This window comes from Tarenaya hassleriana, unplaced genomic scaffold (assembly GCF_000463585.1).
Source record: "Tarenaya hassleriana unplaced genomic scaffold, ASM46358v1 Cleome7, whole genome shotgun sequence".
Taxonomy (NCBI): domain Eukaryota; kingdom Viridiplantae; phylum Streptophyta; class Magnoliopsida; order Brassicales; family Cleomaceae; genus Tarenaya; species Tarenaya hassleriana.
The window spans coordinates 3442043-3462804 of record NW_010969548.1 but is presented as its reverse complement, the minus strand read 5'-3'; the positions used below and the strand labels follow the sequence as shown (position 1 = coordinate 3462804).

At 37.3% G+C, this 20762-nt stretch overlaps 6 protein-coding genes across 15 annotated transcripts in view; 4 read left to right on the top strand and 2 right to left on the bottom strand.

Annotated features, from left to right (window-relative positions):
- Positions 1 to 183: 183 nt before the first annotated feature.
- On the top strand, positions 184 to 2381 carry LOC104801136 (eisosome protein SEG2). Its single transcript, XM_010524258.2, has 4 exons — positions 184 to 436; positions 729 to 823; positions 904 to 1981; positions 2138 to 2381. The coding sequence occupies exons 1-4, from the start codon at positions 353 to 355 to the stop codon at positions 2210 to 2212; spliced, it is 1332 nt and encodes a 443-aa protein (XP_010522560.1). The 5' UTR covers positions 184 to 352; the 3' UTR covers positions 2213 to 2381.
- A 140-nt stretch (positions 2382 to 2521) lies between these two features.
- Positions 2522 to 3820, bottom strand: LOC104801134 (acid phosphatase 1-like). Its single transcript, XM_010524257.2, has 3 exons — positions 3357 to 3820; positions 3052 to 3261; positions 2522 to 2923 (listed from the first exon to the last, which is right to left on the bottom strand). The coding sequence occupies exons 1-3, from the start codon at positions 3764 to 3766 to the stop codon at positions 2746 to 2748; spliced, it is 798 nt and encodes a 265-aa protein (XP_010522559.1). The 5' UTR covers positions 3767 to 3820; the 3' UTR covers positions 2522 to 2745.
- A 2573-nt stretch (positions 3821 to 6393) lies between these two features.
- LOC104801133 (putative pentatricopeptide repeat-containing protein At1g12700, mitochondrial) lies at positions 6394 to 13595 on the top strand. Of its 7 annotated transcripts, none has more exons than XM_010524255.2 (9): positions 6395 to 6506; positions 6585 to 6643; positions 7600 to 7652; positions 10178 to 11923; positions 12055 to 12083; positions 12210 to 12369; positions 12540 to 12867; positions 12978 to 13186; positions 13292 to 13595. In XM_010524255.2, the coding sequence occupies exon 4, from the start codon at positions 10227 to 10229 to the stop codon at positions 11838 to 11840; it is 1614 nt and encodes a 537-aa protein (XP_010522557.1). In that variant the 5' UTR covers positions 6395 to 6506; positions 6585 to 6643; positions 7600 to 7652; positions 10178 to 10226; the 3' UTR covers positions 11841 to 11923; positions 12055 to 12083; positions 12210 to 12369; positions 12540 to 12867; positions 12978 to 13186; positions 13292 to 13595. The 7 variants fall into 7 exon arrangements, with proteins under 7 accessions (XP_010522556.1, XP_010522557.1, XP_010522554.1 ...); XM_010524252.2 differs by having other exon boundaries at positions 12055 to 12369; positions 12978 to 13016; positions 13109 to 13186; XM_010524250.2 differs by having other exon boundaries at positions 12055 to 12369; positions 12676 to 12867.
- Positions 13596 to 15406: 1811 nt separating this feature from the next.
- On the top strand, positions 15407 to 18170 carry LOC104801132. Its single transcript, XM_010524248.2, has 9 exons — positions 15407 to 15649; positions 15799 to 15897; positions 15997 to 16289; positions 16386 to 16587; positions 16701 to 16871; positions 17009 to 17109; positions 17509 to 17577; positions 17675 to 17715; positions 17940 to 18170. Exons 1-9 carry the CDS (start codon positions 15482 to 15484, stop codon positions 18005 to 18007), a joined length of 1212 nt encoding a protein of 403 aa, XP_010522550.1. The 5' UTR covers positions 15407 to 15481; the 3' UTR covers positions 18008 to 18170.
- A 231-nt stretch (positions 18171 to 18401) lies between these two features.
- LOC104801131 (glutathionyl-hydroquinone reductase YqjG) lies at positions 18402 to 20260 on the top strand. The gene is made up of 3 exons (XM_010524246.2): positions 18402 to 19246; positions 19487 to 19736; positions 19900 to 20260. The coding sequence occupies exons 1-3, from the start codon at positions 18474 to 18476 to the stop codon at positions 20089 to 20091; spliced, it is 1215 nt and encodes a 404-aa protein (XP_010522548.1). The 5' UTR covers positions 18402 to 18473; the 3' UTR covers positions 20092 to 20260.
- A 118-nt stretch (positions 20261 to 20378) lies between these two features.
- The window catches only part of LOC104801129 (probable inactive histone-lysine N-methyltransferase SUVR2), a 5030-nt gene continuing 4646 nt past the window's right edge, over positions 20379 to 20762 (bottom strand). For all 4 annotated transcript variants that reach the window (XM_010524245.2, XM_010524244.2, XM_010524243.2 and 1 more), the window contains exon 11: positions 20379 to 20709. In XM_010524245.2, the coding sequence (XP_010522547.1) occupies positions 20681 to 20709 (29 nt within the window). In that variant the 3' untranslated portion in view covers positions 20379 to 20680. The remainder of the gene's footprint in view (positions 20710 to 20762) is intronic.

Genomic DNA, 20762 nt, shown 5'->3' with positions numbered 1-20762 from the left:
AATTATTGATTAATGTATGAATAGCCTGTTTTGTGGGCCAGAGGGTCCGATCACAAAAAAATGGAGCAACGGTCCAATACGACCTGATTGGCTGATCAGACCCGTAACGGTCACTTGCTTTTCCCCCCAAATCAAAATATTAAAAAGCCCTAAATCCCAAATCCACATTCCACCACCGGTAAAGCTTTTTCCCTCTATTTCCAGTCCAACCAGATACGGAGATGTGCCCCACACCCCGCTCCTCTCTCTCTCTCTAAATCCATGACGACCCTTTGATGTTTGATCGAGAATCTGAAAACCCACCGAAGAGACTTCTCTGATTTTCTCTGGGTGGTGCTTGAATATTCAGAGGATGGGTTGCTTCCTTGGTTGCTTCGGTGCTTCGAAGAATCGCCGGCGTCAGAGACGCAGGGAACATGTCCAGCCTCGAGGAAACGTAAGTTTTCTAACTGCTTCCCGATGAGAGAAAAAAAGAAGAAAACAGGAAGCTTGTGGTTTCACTCTTCGTTGTCGTTGGGTTTTTCTTTATCAACTCTTATGTGGTAGTTTCTGTTGGAGTACGCTTTTGATTTGAAATCTTTGCGATTACTTGAGGAAGTATAAGCTTTTCAGTTTGTGATGTTGAGTTGTTTAAGTTGGGTTAGCTTCTGCGTAGATCTCAGTTTCCAACCAGTTTTAGCTTTCTTGCTTTGATTCTGCTTCAACTGAGATAATCTTGCTCTGTACAGAGAATCTCTGAGGGGCCTACGAAGGGTGACTATCTGAATGCGACGGTTCCTACTGTGGAGGAAGTCCCTAACGTCATTCCGATCACTGATGTCAGGTGGGCACTTTTCCCCGGAATCAAGTTTCAAGCTTTAATTAGCTGACTGATATACTGATTTCTCGTTTAATTCAATGTAGTGAAAAAGTTGAAGAGAAATGCAATCAGAGCCCTGGTCGGAAGAGAGTTACTTTTGACTCCATTGTCAAAACCTATGAACATATTCTACCGGAGGAATCTGTTGAACTTCCAAAAGAGGAGAAAGAAGAGGACAAGCCCCAAGATAAATCGGTGAAGTCATGCCAGACTCAATCTTCATCCGAGAACAGCTCCATTTCATCAAAGACATCAGGTTCCTTCCCTTCAAATCACAGATACCAGAATTGCAGAGAGAGTGATGATGAAGAGGAGGATGGAATAGACAGCGAGGGAAGTGATCTAGATGATGATGAAGATGAGGATGGGTTGCTCGATGAAGATTATTATAGCGATAGTGATGACTATTACGAGACCAAGCTCCTGAACCAGGCCAAAGACGTTTACACGGAGGAGATTGCAGATAATGGCTTGGACATAGGGGAGATAGAAGCGAAGCCGAGAGGGTCCAATGCAAGCGCTAGAGACAGAAGTGGCTATGTCCACCCAGTGTTGAACCCAGTTGAAAATCTCTCTCAGTGGAAAGCTGTGAAATCCAAACGTAGAGCAACACCGATACAAAATCAAAAGGAGAATCTTAACCTCGTCTCAGATATAGAAGACAAACGGGATTCTTTCAGCATAGAACCTGGGTTTGACCAATCATCATTCAGCTTCAAGCCAAAACCCAAAGATGAACCCAAGAAAACAAAGAACCAAGAATTTGCTGTTGACACAAGCCTTTCAACATGGTTATCTGCTTCAGAGACGACGATCAGTGCCTGTAACAGTGTTTCGATGGGGTTTGCAGCCACAACGCCTGAGAAAAACACCTCCTTCAATTCAAGATCACCGATTAAAAACCACGATGACAGGCCTATACTGGGTGCCTTGACAGTGGAGGAGATCAAACAGTTCTCAGCCACTTCTTCACCAAGGAAATCTCCAAGCAGAAGCCCTCATGATGATACGCCTATTATTGGTTCAGTCGGAGGTTACTGGAACCACTCTGATGCCGTAAAGGATAGTGGGTCTGCTTCTTCATTCAAGGGAATACCGAACACGACCAGCAAGTACAGAGAGGTATGAGTGTACAATACTTGGACAATATAGCACAGAATCAAGTTTATCGCATTTTTTGGCGTTTTTTCCTTCAAGAATTGAGTTTTAAGGGTGTTGTTCTTATCAATCAACCGAATCCTCTAGCTTCTTATTGGAATATGCTATGTGGAAATGCAGGATAAGAGAGTGAATTGGCGTTCAACACCATTTGAGGCAAGATTGGAGAGAGCTTTGAACAGAGGAGGACACTAGTGAACTTAAACGGTATCTATTAGTGCATCCATGAGATTTTTGTGCCACTTTGTTTGTGAGTGTTCTTCGATTTCTCAGTCTAAAACCCGCTTTTTTTTTGTTTGATACTGAATAATTTTGTATCACTACGCATATTGCTTTGCAGTAATGTTATATGTAATGTTCTTGTGGTTTTCTCAAAGGGGTCTGCAGTCTTTGTTTCCAATTTCTTACAACAGTCTTTCTCCTCAGAAAATATAAAATGCATAAACAAACTCAAACTGTTATACAGTTATACTCAATTAACTTCAAATCCACCCCATCTACCAATTCAGACAAGATTCTCTGGTGGAGTTCATATGATTCCGGTTCAATTTGAAACCGGTTTAGATTCAAGAAAGGTAACTGGGGAGAGAGAGCAAAAGCAGAATTTCTTTCCTTATTTATAAAAGGCCCAAAACCCCACACATAAAAAAATAAGGTCCGAAACAGTACTTAACTTGCAACAACAAGAATCAAACAGTTCTTGTTATGTTTTCTTTGGGTGTGTGGATTCAGGCGACATAGTAGATGGAGTTGGGGAGCTTGAAAGTCCTCTTGGGAGAAGGACAACCTGAAAAGCTGTTCCATTGATCACCCATCACTCCCCATACTCTGTAGCCTTGGCTCTCCAGCCATTTCCTCACCCCTGCTTTGTACTGCCCCACTTGCTTCTTCTCATCTTCCACTCCCCTGTTTCACATTTCAGTTACTTCCATATTCATCCTTATATCCAAAATTACACTGTTTACTAATCTTGAATTCGATATCCGAGCAGTAAAGGGTATGATAAAAAGGGTGGGAGTTCATAGGAAATGGACCTGAGGAGGAGGTTGGACCAGCCATGGTAGCCTTCTTGGATGAGATTGTCGACAGTGGCAGATCTCAGGCTCTCTCTCCTGGAAGATACCAAGAAGATCTTGAAGCCTTTCTCCCTTATCTCATGGTACAACCTCTTCATGTGTGGCACTGCTGGTGCTTTGCTCTTCCTCATCCACTCCTCCAGCTTTGTCGTGTTCAACACCTCCCCTCTGTCAATCCATCCCATCCATATATGTATGTATATATATCAAATATATGTGTCATATATGTAACTAAAATGGAGATATAGGAGAGGAGGATTTACCCGAAGAAGCCGTTCTTCTTGTGGTAAGGAATGGTGGAGAGAAGAGTGTCGTCAATGTCAAAGATCCAAGCGTCCATCCCATCGCACTGTTTCTTGCCGCAGCACGAGCTACCGACGTAGAGGATGACCTCATTCACCGCCCTCTCCACGTCATCCTCGTACTGAGACGACGTCATGTACTTCCTCACGTGCGCCACGCACTCCTGCGGCACCACCTTGAAGTCCCTGACGTTGTGGACCTCCACGTTCGCCCTCCACCCCTCGCAGTATCCCTTCAGGTTCGACGCCGATACGCCGTCGTTTTGGGTGCTCGTCAGCCTCAACTGGTTCAGTATGTTCCAGTCACGTGCCGACGCCATTCCCGCCAAGACGCAGGCACATGCCATATAGAGAAAGAGGGCTCTTCCCATTTTTCTACTTTGCGTTGACGATGTAGAAGAAGATGAAGGAGGAGAGTGTATATGCGTTTGTGTGTGATATGTGTGTGTTTATATAGGGCCCTCGTCCATGTGTACGCGTATATATATATGTATACATATATATATACAGAGAGAGAGAGAAGTGGAAGAGTCAAATTACAACAAATAATTAAATTCCAAAATCTAAAGTGAATCTGATCTTGTTTTTTCACCGTCACATGAACTCTGTTCACAACGGCTGGATTATATATGATGTCTGTACGAACAAATATGGTAAAAGACAAGGGTCATGTCATGTCTCACTGATTTTCCTTTTTAAATAACTGTTCTATACAAATATATAATGTAAGCGGAAAATTTTGAAGGGTCGAAGAGTGAAAGACAGCACATGTACACACACATATATGTATATGTATATGTATACGTATACGTATACGTATACGAATGTGGTCACCATGTCTTTATGACATTTGATGGAATTGAATAAATTAGTAGAGATGGGCGGTCCGAGTGGATGTGTTCTTAGCTAGTGAGGATAGTGACAAATTACAACCAATATATATGTTTTTATATGTATATTTATATAATTTATTCTAAGAAGTTGTCAAGCATGACCCTGTCCAAAATGTTCCCACTTGCCATTTTTAATTACTTTATTCTCTAAATTAAGTTATTTTTTTAACAAATCCAATCAACACAAACTAATTCAATTCATTATTTTCAATCCATTTATATTTTATTTATATTTTTCTCCGAAAGAGGAAAAAAAACTAATTGTCTTCTTTTACAAGTTGTGACATTATCAACCATTTGAGATAAAAAAAAAAAAGTCTTGAGAAGAACAATACTTAGTTATCTTCTAATATAATTTTGAAAATTCATAGTTTAATTTTATAAATTTAGAATATATGCATAACTATTATTCGATGATCAAAAGTCAATTTGCTATTCATTTTGAATCATTCGTATAAAAAATAATATAACAGACCTATCTCAAATCTTTTTTATCATCTGAGATCTGACTGTACAAGTTATTGCAATATTATTTATTTACCAATATTATTTTGTATTGGGGAAACCATAGAAATGCCAAAAATGATTATCCGTGGTTGGTGAAAACTTCTTCATTTCCTGATGTTTTTTCGCAAACGTTTTTTTTCTTCAACTACAAAAAAAAAAATCTAAAATTCCAACCGTTAAATCCGTTAGAAAAGACCGAAAATCTGTTGAAAAAACGTCGTTGAAATTTTGATTCCGTTGAAAGCCCGTATCAATTTTCGACAGAATTACAACGAGTGTATCCGTTGGAATTTTCCAACGGATTTACAACGATTATATCCGTTGTATTTTTCCAATAAATTCTCAACGGTTTTCCGTAAATATTATATAACGGATATCCGTTGGAATTTGTCGTTAGAAAAATGTTACGGGTGTTCGAACGACATTATTAAAATGGAATGCTGGTTAACGAGCAACATGAATTTATACCATATGATCCATTCATCACCACATCAAATTATCATAATTATCTAGTGGATTGATTATCAACTTTTTTGACCGACCAAAAATAGAAGGGAAAAAACCCTAAAAATTCCTGAACTTATATTTTGGAGTAATATTAATTCCTAAACTTGTAAAAGTGACTATTAATTTCCAAACTTGCAAAATTGAACACGTTAAATCCTAAACTTGTTAAACGGTTCCATATTCGTCCAAAGCATTATTTGGTAAAAAAACGAGTTGACCGATCCGACGTAGTTATTCTAGTTATGTGTGTAATATATTGTAGTTATACATATAACATATACATATATAACTAATATACATATTACAATAAAAATAATTATAACTAACATATATACACATATAATATATTTATTAAAAATAATATGTATATGTATATATATTAGTTATACATATAACATATATATATATATAACTAATATGCATATTAAAATAAAAGTAATTATAACTAATATATACACTATATATTAAAAAATAATTTATATACAATATATATTAACAAATAATATGTATATATATATATATATTTAATGTAATTTATAATATATATATATATATGTGTGAATTTATATATATATAAATTAATTTAAATAATTATGTAATTTATTTTTGTCTGTAATGGTGATGTGTCATAATTTTGATGATGTGTACATAACTTGGAAACCAAGTTATTGCCACATTATCATTTTTATTTGAGTTGGCAGACGCGGAAGGTTTTCGGTGAATTATTAACAAGTTTGGGGTTTTATTGGTTAATCACACCAAGTATAGGGTTTAATTGGTAAGCAAAAAAGTATATGGTTTTTTCGTTGACCTACGAAAACCTATGAAGATTACATGGTTTTTATGGCGATATCCTCATATATATTTAATGAAGTAGTATAGTGTTCAAATTATTATTATTATTATTATTATGTATCTTTAGTACTATTTATGTATATTGTATAGAATTTTGATTATACAATTGTTTTTCTTCCCGTGTGCTTTTTTTTAACAACCGGCCCATTAAAAAAGAAGGGTTCGGCCCATTACAAAACTTGTAACGATTAAGCCCATATTGTGAAATATTTTATCGATTAAAAACTAAATTAGGGTTTCTGGAAAACCGCTTTCGTGTCTGCCTCTCTCTGTCTCTCTCTCACTTGGCGTTGGCGTACTTTCTTCTTAATCTGAGTTTCGATATTCATCTCGGATTCGACGATCTCAGGTGAAGCTCTCATGCCTTCCTCTCTATCTCTCTCTCTATCTCTCTCTCTCTCTCTCATGCCTTGACTGTCGGATCCAGGTAGACGAGAACCAACGGAGACAGGAAGTCTACCAATCGTAAGGCAACGCGAGAACAAGGTGCGTTCCGATTCTGCCCATCTTTTTCTTGCTCGAGATCGGACGGTGGTCGGAAACCAGCCACCAGAGCCGGAAGCCCATATGCCGCCGCTCACCCAACTGATAAACCAATTATTATTATTATTATTATTATTATTATTATGATTTGATTTATAGTTTATATCTTTAAAATTTTAATGTTAGTCTAACCTAAATAATTTTACGGCATGCGTAGACTACATGTTTTATGAATAATGGTATTTTTTAGATGAATTTTTTTTTCTTACAAAAATAAAAATTTAGACACGGTTTCGATATTAAAAATAAGCTCTAAGGTACAATGGGAAATTAAATATTCCAGCCTGTATAGTTGGGACCATGTGAAGAAGTGGACGAGACGTTATATACAGTACACATATATATTTATATATATATATATATATATATATTTTCTCTTTTTTTTCGGGTATTAAAATAATTTACCTGAAACAATAATTGAATAACAAAATACTTGGTTATTCAAAAAAAAATTCTATCACAATCCATTTATATCTCGCACATATAAGGAAGTGGTGGAGCGTGAGAGGCACGTGCATGGTGCAGGGGATAATAATGGGAAGAGGCTTGTTTGGTTGGGTATAAAGCTCCACCCCTTCCCTATATGGGATCCACTTGTTCCTTTTCCAAACACGCCTTCTTTATTTGATTTATAGTTAAATGCCGAGAAAAATATATATACTAATTCATTGGGGAGAAAACTCGAGGGTCTTTTCGTAATTTAGCCCTTGTGTACTTCTGCAACCCTTGTACTCTCAATCTCAAGTCTCCGCAGTTCAGATAGTTAGATTCTGTGATTTCATATTTAATTTTTTTTTAAAATCCCGCACTCATCTCTCTCTCTCTCTTTCTCTCTCTCTCTCTCTCTCTGTGGATATGATCATAGATCGTCACTTGGCCTACTTTCTTTTTAATCTCAGAGGCCCAAACACGCAACCAACGGAGACAGGAAATCAATCATCTTAAGAACAAGGTGCGTACTAAATAATTTTATTCATTTATAATTCATATATATATATATATGCCTGAAGTTTGTTAAATTCCCATCTCATAATTTATACACACACATTTCTTATTTTAAAAAAACAAAACCATAAACGTACATTGGGTTCTCTTAAAAGACATATATTGGGCCGTGGCAGCATTTTATTGGGCCTATAAGTTTTAGATTTGATTCTTGTTTTATGTTGTTTTCTTCTCTTTGGATTTTGAAAAATCGAATTGAAGATATAAATTTGAACAGGAGATCAAGATTGTATGTGTAAGAACATGAAATCTAGTTATTATATAGTAAACATTTCTTCTGTAAATGAATGTATGTATTTATTATGTTTGCAAAAAAATATAAAATTTTTAAAATATATTTATAAACTAATAAATTAAAATTAATGGAATACGGGTACATGACTCTTGGGGTTTTATATATAAAGATGTATGTGTTTATGTATATAATATAGATATAAATGACAAATATAACTATAATATATATTTACAAATATTTAGCTTCACCGAGTCATTAAACCTACTATCCTATATATGTCCACGTAATTGTTTTGGGGTAATATCATACAATATGTGATGTGAAACTTGTAACGTTCAATCTTTTTAAGATATATGCAAACCAATTTTGAAATGATTTATTGATAAAAAAAAATAGGGTTTCTAACTCATATATATATATGCACATACACAATCATAGAAGATTGTACCTGATCGAATAAGATAAATAATAATCTAACATACATGTGGACACTCTAATAACATATGTAAATATATTATGAATTAGACTAGAAAAAATTTTTTAAGATACAAAAAATATAGGGAAAATTCCAAAAAAACTACCGAATTTTGAGTTAGCTAACATATTAATACCGAATTTTTCAAATTTCTAAATTAAAAATGGACTCGTTGATTTTGACAAAAAATATTAAACTCATAAATTTTTGACAAAAACCTCATTTACGATTTGGCGACGTCAAAAAAATTTTAATTAAAAAAAATTATAAAAGATAGAAAGAAAAATAAAAAATAAATTTTAAAATAAAAAAATATGTAATATAATATATGTATAAACATATATGTATACATAAAATAATAAATATTAAATGTATATATTGATTAACATATACATATATATACATTTAATAGTTACTATTTTATGCATATGTATACATATGTGAATTTTGATATGTTTATTATATTTTTAATTATTTGTAATGTAATTACAACTATTTTACTATATATAAAAATATAGTTGTGCATATATTGCATATATATTGTATTTTTTTTTATATATCTATCTATAAACTTAAATATATATGTTTATGTATATATGCATATATAATATAAAATATTAAAAATTAAAAATGTATATTTACATTAATACATATATATAAATATATATATATATACATATTTATTTTTTAATATTATATATATATATATTGTATATTTTTTATTTTTTTATTTATAATTAGAATTACTTTATATTTTTTTAAAAATTCTTATTTGATGTCATATCGTTAAGTGCTTTAACACCGTGTAACGTTGATGAAGTTTTTGTCAAAGATTTACAAGTTTAGTGTTTTTTTATGTCAAAATTGACGAATTCATATTAATTTGAAAGTTTGAAAAGTTCGGTATTAATATGTCAGTTATCTTCATGTTCGGTAATTTTTTTGGGATTTTTCCAAAAATATATGTTTATAATTTTTTTTATTAAGGTGGTGAGGTATCCAATTATTACAAGCCAACAACTCAAATGTAACTTAACTATCCTATATATGTATGTGTTTATGTATATACTATAGATATAAATGACTATAATATATATTTACAAATATTTAGCTTCACCGAGTCATTCAACCTACTATCCTATATATGTCCATGTGATTGTTTTGGGGGTAAGATCATACAATTTGTGATGTGAAACCTCTAACGTTCAATCTTTTTAAGACATACGTTGACCCAATTTTAAAATGATTTATTGATAAAAAATACATATTTATAGTTTTTTTATTAAGGTGGTGAACTACCCAATTATTACAAGCCAACAATGTGACTTAACCTTCAGGTATAACATTTTTTTTACGACACTTATTTTTGGAACTTGAACATGTATATCTTTAAAACAAATTTATGCGACCCTCTCATAACTTTGAGAGGTTCGGTTAAAAAAACATCAAATACTTTCAAATTTAATAAATATAACAAATCTATCATAATTTAATCACATTTAATTATTTGTTTTTATTTTTAATTATTAACTGATTTTTTATTCAAAGTCTCTCTCTTTCTCTCCCTCATCGCCTCTCAATTATTCGATTTCGATTTTCATACTTGTCTGAAATGATTCTCATATCAGTTTTTATGTTGATTGCGGTCGGCTCTTCTCTTGTCTGAATTGATTCTCATATAAGTTTTCACGCTAAATTCATGGAATCTGATTATGTCTGAATTGAGTGTTGACTCAAAATGGGTTTTGACTTTCTGAATCAGGTTCGAAAAGGATAAGGTTTTGTGGAGGGTTCTGATTCTGTCTCTTTGAATGGAAGCTAAGATGACCACAGTGGTCCAGAGAATGACTGCTTTTGCAATGACTTCTGCCTCAGGTCTGCTTCAGACTCATCCCCTAGGGAAAGGTACTCTGAACAACTTCTTGCACTGTTGCTCTGTCTTAAACTATCGGAGATCGACTTTTTCCGATGTTAGAGACCACAATATGTCATACAGAGACAAATTGAGATGTGGGGTTCATGATTGTCGTGCCGAGTATGCTGTTGATTTGTTTGATCAGATGGTTCAGTCTCGTCCCTTACCTTCCATCGTCGATTTCACTAAACTATTGAGTGCAATCATGAAGATGAAATGGTATGATGTTGTCATTTTCCTCTGCAAGAAAATGGAATTGTTTGGGGTTTCACATGATATCTACTCTTTGAACATTCTACTCAACTGTTTCTCCCACTCTCGTCAAGTGTTTTTGGGCTTATCTGTCGTGGGCAAAATCTTGAAACTCGGTTACGAGCCTAATGAAGTCACCTACACTATCTTAGCTCATGGTTTCTGTATCCACGGGAAGATTTCAGCGGCTTTAAGCTTGGTTGACCAAATGGTGGAAGAAGGTTACAAACCTGACGTTGTAACATTTAACACTTTGATCAACGGATTTTGCCTTGAGGGTAGAGTTTCTGAAGCATTGAGTTTATTTGATCAGATGCTAAAGATGGATTGTCAGCCCGATGTAGTTACATTTGCCATTGTTATAAACGGGGTCTGTAAGGCAAGAGATTATGCATTGGCCATGAATCTACTCGGGAAGATGGAGGAAATGTATATTGAGATCGATATCGTAATTTATAATACGATCATCGACTATCTTTGCAAAGCCGGACACGTGGAGGGTGCACTGAACCTCTTCGGAAAGATGGGTAGTTGTGGGATTGTACCTGATGTAGTAACTTTTAATACAATGATAAATGGTTACTGCAAGACTAATAGGGTCGATGAGGGTGTTAATCTCTTTTATGAGATGTCTCGAAGAGGATTGGTTGCTAATACAATTACTTACAGCACCCTCATTCAAGGGTTTTATCGAGTAGGCAACCTTGGTGCTGCCCAAAAGTTTTTCATGCAGATGCATTATAAGGGTCATCGTCCTAATCTTGTGACTTATAACATTGTGCTTGATGGACTTTGTAAGAATGGAAAAACGGACAAGGCACTTTGCTTATATAATAAGTTGGATAAGAGTGGGATTGACCTCAATATACCTCTCCATAGTTGCATGATGCATGGTTTGTGCAGAGTTGGGAGGGTTGACGAAGCGTTGATATTATTTAATAAGCTTCTTGACAGAGGGGTGAAACCGGATGTTATCATGTATAACATAATGATATCCGGACTTTGCGGGAAAGATTCACTGTATGAAGTCGAGAAAGTAATTGGTAAGATGAAAGAGGATGGTTGTTTTCCCGACGATGGTACGTATAACGCATTGATCAGGGGTCGTCTTAGAAGTCGCTTTCCATCGATGGTTATCGAGCTGATACGAGAAATGCGGAGCAATGGCTTTTCTATGCATGCATCGACCTCAAATATGATAATGGGTATGGTATATGAAGGTAGATTGGAAAAGGGGGTTTTGGATCTCCTCTCTTAGTAGATGTAAGTACTAAACGGCTGATGAAAAGGGCCAGCATCACATGGTTGTTTGTTTGATGAGAAGAACCAGAAGCTATCCAGGTAAATTATCCCTATGTTTCACTTTTTATGTTTTCAATATCATAAATCCTGTGTCTTTGTTTGTTTGGGCACAGCCTACCTCCTCATTGGACGTCTGATTGGATCTGTTTTTTTTTCCTATTGTCATTCAGACATCTTTGGATATTCTGAGTGTTTTGAGGTAAGAACACTATTGCCACTGGAGCTTCAATCCACTCTGAAGCATGATTTCAGATGCCTTTTCATGACAAATCATTCCCCTCTTGTTGGGAAGTTGCATAAGATTCTGATGAAAATGTTTGTCAAGGCATGGTAAAATCAAAGACTCAATCAAATCGAGCCTCGTCTCAGAAAGCTTCAGAAACTCATGGTTCTTCGGTCGGAACTCGGACATCACGACCAACTTCAAAAAACGAAACAACAGCTCGAGGGCATGGAGCAGAGGCGGTAGCAAATGATGTATTGAGGTAAGAACAGTAATGTCCCCTGGAAGTTGAGATACTTTTTTAGCCCCTGCTTTTGGAAAACTGCATAAGGTTCTGATGAAAATGCCCATCAAGGCGTGGTAAAATCAAAGACGGGAGAGTCTGCGTTAAATTTTGATTGGATCTGGGTTTTTTTCCCTTTTTTCATTCAGGCTACCTGAATTATAGGAGATGTACCTGCAGATAGTTACATGGATCCGGACGCAGATTCTGGCGTTTTTGTGGACCCTGATTTGTTGGTGAATGGTTATGTACCCTTTGACATTGATGACCTTCCTCTTGATCCAGACATTGACCCCTTGAAGACTTTCTCGCGTCAAGCCCTGTGCCTGATGATATGGATTCATCAGAAACAGCAGATGTTAGAATTGAGAACAAGGAGACTGAGAAGAAGCAAAATGGGTGGGACAGAGCCAAACATATGGATAAGCTGACCGAACAGATGGGTCTTCTCTCGCCTGAGGTCAAAGACCTACCCAGGTATTTTTCGAGTTTTCAGTCAAACCCTAAATTTACAGCGTTCCTCCTCATTGGATCTAATTGCTTTGTAACAGAGATTCTTCTTTTTTTTTTCTCTTTTTGTCATTCAGGCAAGAGCCATGATCCTTGGGTGTTCCGAGTGTTTTGAGGTAAGAACACTGCTGCCCCTGGAGCTTCGATCCACGCCGAAACATGATTTCAGATGCCTCTTCATGACAAATCATTCCCCCCTTGTTGGTAGAAAATCAAGGGTGAGAGAGTCTGTGTTTGTGTCTCATTTGTTACAAGAAGAAGCAATGCAATCCGTGCGTCGAAAGAGGTCAGAATCTCTGATCCCGCTTCCTCGACATCCGAAAGAAACCAATCTCTGATCCATCATTAGCTGTCTCGGTTTCCCTTACAAGCTCTGTAATGTGTTTTGTAGCTTTCGGAGACGGGAAAATGAAAAAAAAAAAAAGGGCTAAACTTTCTCGAGCGAGGACTATGAGCTGAAGCCGAGGAGGAGCTGCTCAAAGACTGGAGTTGAAGATGGCAAAGGCTTTTGTTTAATGTCAATTTGATTAGGGTTTTGCTGAGGATCTTTTTTTTATCGATGTGTTTTTTGTTTTTTTTAATTGTTTTTCGAAGAGGTTCGTGGTTAGAATTATCCTTCGTGCTTGCGGTTGAAGAATGCGGGGAACATTATCGCCGACTAATTAATAAATAATAATCACGCAGCTTTAAAATTTTGATAAATGTGGGTTTCCAAATAATATTTGGGCCCAGGTCCATCAAATCTGAACGCATACCAAAATTATTCCACGCGACACTTTATCCGATTTCACCAGAAATGGCCCAAATAAATGGACTATATAGTCCAGAGATTTGAGGGCGGTGGTGTCCACGCGTTACTTGTGCGAGTGAGTTTGTTTGAGGCATTGTTGGATTCATCCAAGACGATGAAAAGTCCACCTCAGCCCTACGTAAGACATTTAAAAGGCCTATTAGAAGCTCATGAATGAGCCCAACTAGAAACCCATTTACTCAATTTAAAAACGATGACGACCATTACTCAAAAACATTTGTTACTTGTTTTATAGAATTAAAACAATGTATTATATGCGTAATCCAACAATTATATACAAAAAAAACGTTTTTTCAATTTACAGTATTTCATATACAATTTATGGTATAAATCATAACACTTTTGTACATAAACTTGCTATGGTCGAGTACCCGAGATTTTTGGGTTTCTTGAACCCGAAACAAATGTCTTGGGTTTAACGAGATATTACCCGATCTCGGATCCATTTTGATTGGATACCTGACCTTTAGATACCCGAGATAATTTTTGAGGTACCTGGTTTTTTTTCTTTTCAAAATGTATATCATATATACATTTTTTGACCAAATAACACTTTACATTTGTTTCGGGTACTCGACCATAACACGTCACGTCGGATCGGTCAACTCGTTTTTTTGACCAAATAACGCTATGGACAAATATAGAACCGTTTAAAAAGTTCAAGATTTAACGTGTTCAATTTTTCAAGTTTGGGAATTAATAGATACCTCTACAAGTTTAGGAATTAATATTATTCCAAAATAAAAGTTCAGAAATTTTTAGGATTTTTTCCCAAAATATAATCAAACGATTTAAGCTACACCTCTTCTCTCTTTCTTTCTTTTTTCCGAAATTGCAGAAGAAGTCCAACAACATGCCTTTTATTCATGTCGAAAATGTATTTTTCATTAGAAAAATGTAAAAATGGTTTTTAGTTTCTTCTAATTATTTATTTTATAATTAATCTACCATTGAATATCCAAGGTGTCGGGTTTATTTTCATACCCTCTCTCTCACACACACAGAGTGTGTATATATATATATGATACAAATATGTGTCAGATACAGATTTTATCAATCAAATGGTTTGCTATGTGAAAACACGTTTTATTATTTATAAAATAAAATGGCGGTGTAACTTATAATATAATTGATTAGATATGAATTGTACTGTGTTTGGTGTTAAAAAAATTCTATTTAAATAGAATCGGATTATCTGAACCCATTGCACACAACTCTTGCTCATGTTATATATTGTTTGTAAGTATTCGTCACGGACCATATCTCACTCGTATTTTTTTATTGGATATGATACGTTTTATATGGCAAGAATGTAAACAAAACAATGGCTTTGATCCAATGTTATTTTACTAAAAAAGAGACATTTGATATAATTGTTAGTGTGAAATCTAGAATTTGTAAATAAAAAAAAGTATAAAAACACAAAATGCATAGTATATGCGTCTAACACAAATATCAAATTGAGACTTTGGATTAAACAATACCTATTTCTTGGACGGTGTGTGTCGGGTTTGGGCTGTGGATGGATGGTGTACGTGTATGCCGAGTAATGCACGGCGTAGCGTTTTCGTTTTAAACAAGCGCATTGATTGTAGTTTTCACTTCAAAGAAACGTCACGACGTTTTAAGTCGGGGAACCAAAATCTCATTACTCGAATTGTATTATGGGGCGCGGGAAGGGCAAAACCCCTTCTTCTTCACGACCAGAATCGAAGACGAATAGAGACAATCCATCATGTAATCTTGCGAAACGAAGGAAATACAGAACATATGTCTTGGAATTACCCTGAAATTTCGCTGGAAGACTTGATGAAGCTGGTGAAAGGGTTTGTGGACATGCTGATTTTGACATCTGGGCATCAATCTTCTGGTTTTCCTGCTCAATGGGACGCTGAGAATTGCAGGAAAGCCCTTCAATGGGGCCTTTTCTTCGAAAATGTCGGTCTCTCTCTCTCTCTGATGATCCTTTTTTTTTTTTGTGGAATTTGCTTGTATTCGTGGCATTGGTTTGTACTGGATAGTTCACAATTGGGTTTTTCAGGCAGGTTAGTAAATTCAAGTACTTTTGTATGATTGGCTCTGGTCAGGTGTTAAAGAGCATAACCAGTTCAGACAAATATGCGAAATCCGTGATAGAGCTTGACGAAGCTATATCTGAAATGAAATCCAACCCACTGTTTCCAAAGGTTATTGTTTGCCTTAACTTTATCATAGTCTAATCATCATGTAAATGATCTGTTTGTGCCTAGCCTTTGGGGTCACCTTATTGTTTTAATGAAATTCAGGGTCTAGGGAGTTTATCATCAAGCACTCTTATCAAGGGGAGGGAGTTTGTCTTAGGGCATTTGGTGGATAATGTCACATTGAGGGACAAACACCTCAAGGCCATTCTGGTTGCCGCTGTGGAATTGGGTGATGATGTTATAGATATCATCACTAGCAAGCTCCAGAAGCGGCAATCTGTGGTTTCATGTGCATCTGCACTTGAGACAGGTTTGGACATTCTCTCCAAGAACATAGAAAATGGCTGTTGGTCAAAAGAGGCATTAGCGGAAGATGGCGATCAGACGTTACTGAGGTATGTATGCTTTGTGATCATGAGGAAGTACGTAATGCAGTATCAGATGACACTTGTTAATGCTCTGTTTGTGTATTGTATTGGCTCTTTCCTTAGTTGGGGACAGCAGCTTGTTGAACTTTCCACTTGGAATAACTGGAAATCAAAGAGTGTATCGTATTTTCTCAGCAAAAGAACCATGAAATTAGTATCTGGTGCAAGCTTGATATTTTCTGCACCGAAGGTTCAGTGGGCAGAAGTTCTAAAAGGTTTACATGATTTTTCTGAAAGCAATGGTGATATTTTTCTTCAAAAGATTGTAAGTTAGTTCAAACCTTGACCTAGATTGTCGTCACTTGGCATTCTTTACAAGAGAAAGAAGCCAATTTCCAGTTCTCTGGTTTGAATCCATGTTGTTCTCCTCTGAAACAGGAGCTGCTGTTACTAGGATGTGTTGCAAGCAGATGGACTCATTTAGTTGAGCACATCATGTCAGTCTCTTACAATTCTGTTACTATGGCAGAACAATATGAGGAGTTGTGCAAACTGCTTCTTCAAAGATCTAAAAGTTTGAATCAGCATGTGGGTACATCAAATTCAAAGGTAACTTGATCAATTATGTCATCTATTGGGCTGTACCACTTCTTTGCTATAAATAATTTAGTTCTTTATCCGTTGTCATTCCTATTTGATTTTAGTCACAAATATCATGATGATTGGTCATGATGAACCTTGAATAGGTTGAAGAGATTCTTGAATTTCTTACTGAAATACTCCATGGTTGTGTTCACAATCTCTGGAGAATCCCTTGTGCCCTTGCTGGAGCTGCAATTCCATCATGGTAACTATTGATCCTACTATTTCACCATGCCAATGTTATGTCTGCATTACAAAGCTTGTGGTTAGAAAGATTGGCTGACAGAAAGATACCAGCAAAAAGTTCTCCTGGTGAACCTTTGCCCTTTTCCTCTTGTGGTTGAGAATTCATCGCCCGATATTTCTAAGTTATAGCAAACCTTAAGAAAAATAACTTCAGAATGTTTCTAAAAGTAGAAATTTGTGTAAAAACTGAAAAAAACCATACTTTTATTGTTTTGGTAATAAAATCCGTCTATATCAACTTAAGTCTGTTTATCTTTAAACTCATCTGGCAAGTATCCATATGGTTTTGTGCATCCTTTGTGTTTCTGCTAAGCTCAGAGTATATTCAACCAGAGATCACTGGCTCTTGGTATCACAGGTCACCTTTGTTCAGCCTATATTTCGGGGAAGTAGAGAAACAGTTGAAACAAGGCCCCTCTGCAAGCAGGTTTAGTAACGGCTCTCGAGCTTTGGTCACTCACTGTTGTTCTTGAATTAAACAAGAGTCAGATACCCATTTCGCCTCTGTCTCTTTCTTCCTGCAGAATTTGTTCAACTGTTCAAGATGCGGAGGAAACCAATAGCGGTGAGTGCAACATCTTTCTATTACTACAGTGAATTACTCGAGGAGTTATCGGTTTTGGCAATATAGAGTTGGCCAGATTATACTAATGCATATATCTTAGCAGTCACCATTTGCCATTTGACTTTGTATTCAGAAAGTTCTTCCAATTCATGTCCAAGGTAACAACAGATCCCTTTGGAAAGAACTCTGAAATAAGCTTGATGGCGATGTGTATATATGTGTAGGGGAGCTGGCTGAAAGGATCTGGGGAATGTACGCATTTCACGTCCGCGGATTCCACCAAATGAACTGATGGATTGGATGCTGAACGGTAAGTTCATAATCATATGATGTGGTTGTTTCCGCTTTTATGTGGGGATATTGTTGTGTCTATGTGATGATGATACCTTTTTCTGGATATTAATTATAAATATATTAATATCCATGTTAACATATGTAAATATCGACATAAAAAATCTTCGGTGTTTTTTTTCTTTGGCATAAGCCCACAAATGGGAATGCCACCCACCGGTGTCTTGCAGTCTCGTTTGGATGTTCTTATGGTCCTAACTCCTAATGCCATGAGGACCGACTCGTCTTTTTATTCCGTTTTATGATCATTTCCCTAGTATTCCACGCGCATGAGAAGCGCGTTGTATTCACGCGCACGATTCCGCAAGGTTCATAGGGAATGAATACTGATTTCTGAGAGAGTGAGGAATGAATACATTTCGCACAAAACGCAACGTTTCGACCTCGGCGACTGAGCGAGAAAAGCCATGGCAGGTTTCGTCTCGCCGTCGCAGTTGGGATCCCCATCCTTCGCCACGGACGCCTCGTCCTTACGGCGCCACGTCAGCCCTAGAATGTCGCACCAGTCGCCGAGACCCACCACCTCAACGACCGTCTTCACGGCCGCCACGAAGCTGCTGTGGGGCCCGTCTCTCCCTCCGGGCCTCCTCATCTCCACCGTCCGTACGGCCTGGACCACCGCGTGGCAATTCATGATGACCCAGCTCGCTCCTTCGGACCCATCCGGCTCATACACCCGACCGGCTTCCAGATTCCGCCTCGACCAGACCCGGTTCGATTCTGCCGCCTCCGCCGAGCTCCACCTCTACGTGGGTCTTCCATGCCCGTGGGCTCACCGAACCCTAGTTGTGCGAGCCCTCAAGGGCCTTGAAGACGCCGTGCCGGTTTCAGTTGCCGCACCGGGCCAAGACGGGTCGTGGGAGTTCAAGGATAACGATTACCCAGGCGAGGATAGGCTTATCCCGTGTCGGGATAAGGCAAACAAAGCTAGGAATTTGAAGCAAGTATACAAATTGAGAAGAGGAGGGTACGATGGGAGGTGTACGGTTCCGATGCTATGGGACGCTGGGAAGAAGGAAGTGGTGTGCAATGAGAGCTACGATATAATCGAGTTCTTCAACTCGGGTCTCAATGGTTTTGCTCGGAACCCGAGTTTGGATCTCTCGCCGAACGAGTTGAAGGGGAAGATCGAGGAATGGAATCGGATTGTTTACCCTAACGTCAACAATGGCGTTTACAGGTAATGAAGCATCACAAGCTACAGAAATTTTTTGATCGAACTGAATCAAACATATGGGTTTGATATATGTTTTTAGTTGATTATCAGCTTCTTAGGAGAAAGTTAGAAGCTCCGTTAAATAGGAAAGGGTAGAAACTTTGAAATTTTCTCACATGGAGATGAAGAAGGTAAAGGTAAAGGTGCTGGCTTTGGTTTCTAGATTTATGAATCTCATAGTGACTCTGTTTCATGTTTGGAAAGGTGTGGGTTTGCTCAGAGCCAAGAGGCATATGACAAAGCAGTGAACGAGCTCTTCGGCACGTTGGAGATGATAGATGATCACTTGGGAAGTCATAGGTACTTGTGTGGTGAAACCCTAACGCTGGCCGACGTGTGTCTATTCACGACATTGATCCGTTTCGACCTCGTCTACAACGTTCTGTTCAAATGCACCAAGAGGAAGCTTGTTGAGTATCCAAATCTCCATGCGTATTTGCGTGACATTTACCAGGTACAAATACTCTTACACTTCGAATCAGCTTTATTGGTCTGGTGTAGTGTATTATGATCCTTGTATGTCTTGTTCGGCTGCAACGTATAACTTCAGGCCTGGTTTCTCGATCTGAATCGTCTCTCGTAATTTTTTCGATGGTTGAATTTGGTTACATGAACAGGTTCCAGGAGTTGCAGGCACCTGTGACTTTCCGGCGATAATGGAGGGCTACTACAAAACGTTGTTTCCGCTCAACGCAGGAGGCATTCAACCGGTCCCGCCTGCATCCAGCGATCACCATTCACTCTTGAGACCTCACGACCGGGAATCACTCGGTTCGGTTCAGGAAAAAAGAGTTGGAGTCAAGTTGTAGCACCAAGCATATGATGTATAGAAAGCGAAATTCTGTGTAAGAGGGAGGAGTGAAGAAGAATAACACCGAAATGAAAATGGTTTATATCATAAAGATCTTGGAGCTGTGTGTATTCTGTACTCATGCTTTGTATAAATCAAAAGGGTTAATTTAACTTGTCTTCTCTTCAGTCACTGTCTAGCGAGCTTGTAAATCCTTTTCGGTTCTGTTTTTCCTCTGATAGCTGAATCAGTATGATTGTTAGCGTGTAATGTATTCTCCGCGTCACCATCCATGAACAAATGCAGTGAACTCATGCTCAAACCTAATCATGTGTTCGTTGCGTGCAAAACACGTAACAACGTACATCAAAATTCTTCCGCTGCAGATAGTAGCCCAAAGTTAACACACCCACTGGCAATACACATAGTTCGGCCCCAAAAGAGGAAACAAAGTCCAACCCCTTTTGTTTCTTGGCAAAAACCATCATAGCTTACTCCATAAACACAGGGTTAGGATGTTTTCCAGTTCACAAAAATTTGGGCTTCAGCTCTTCATTGCTATCTACAAAATAAGACTGGCCCCCTTCTTCAAGCTCATCAGAATACTTTCATGGTGTGTTGACCACATTCTTGGCTTCTGCACACAAGGAAATGAGAGGTATGAGCAGAATCAACCATCAGAATGGGGGG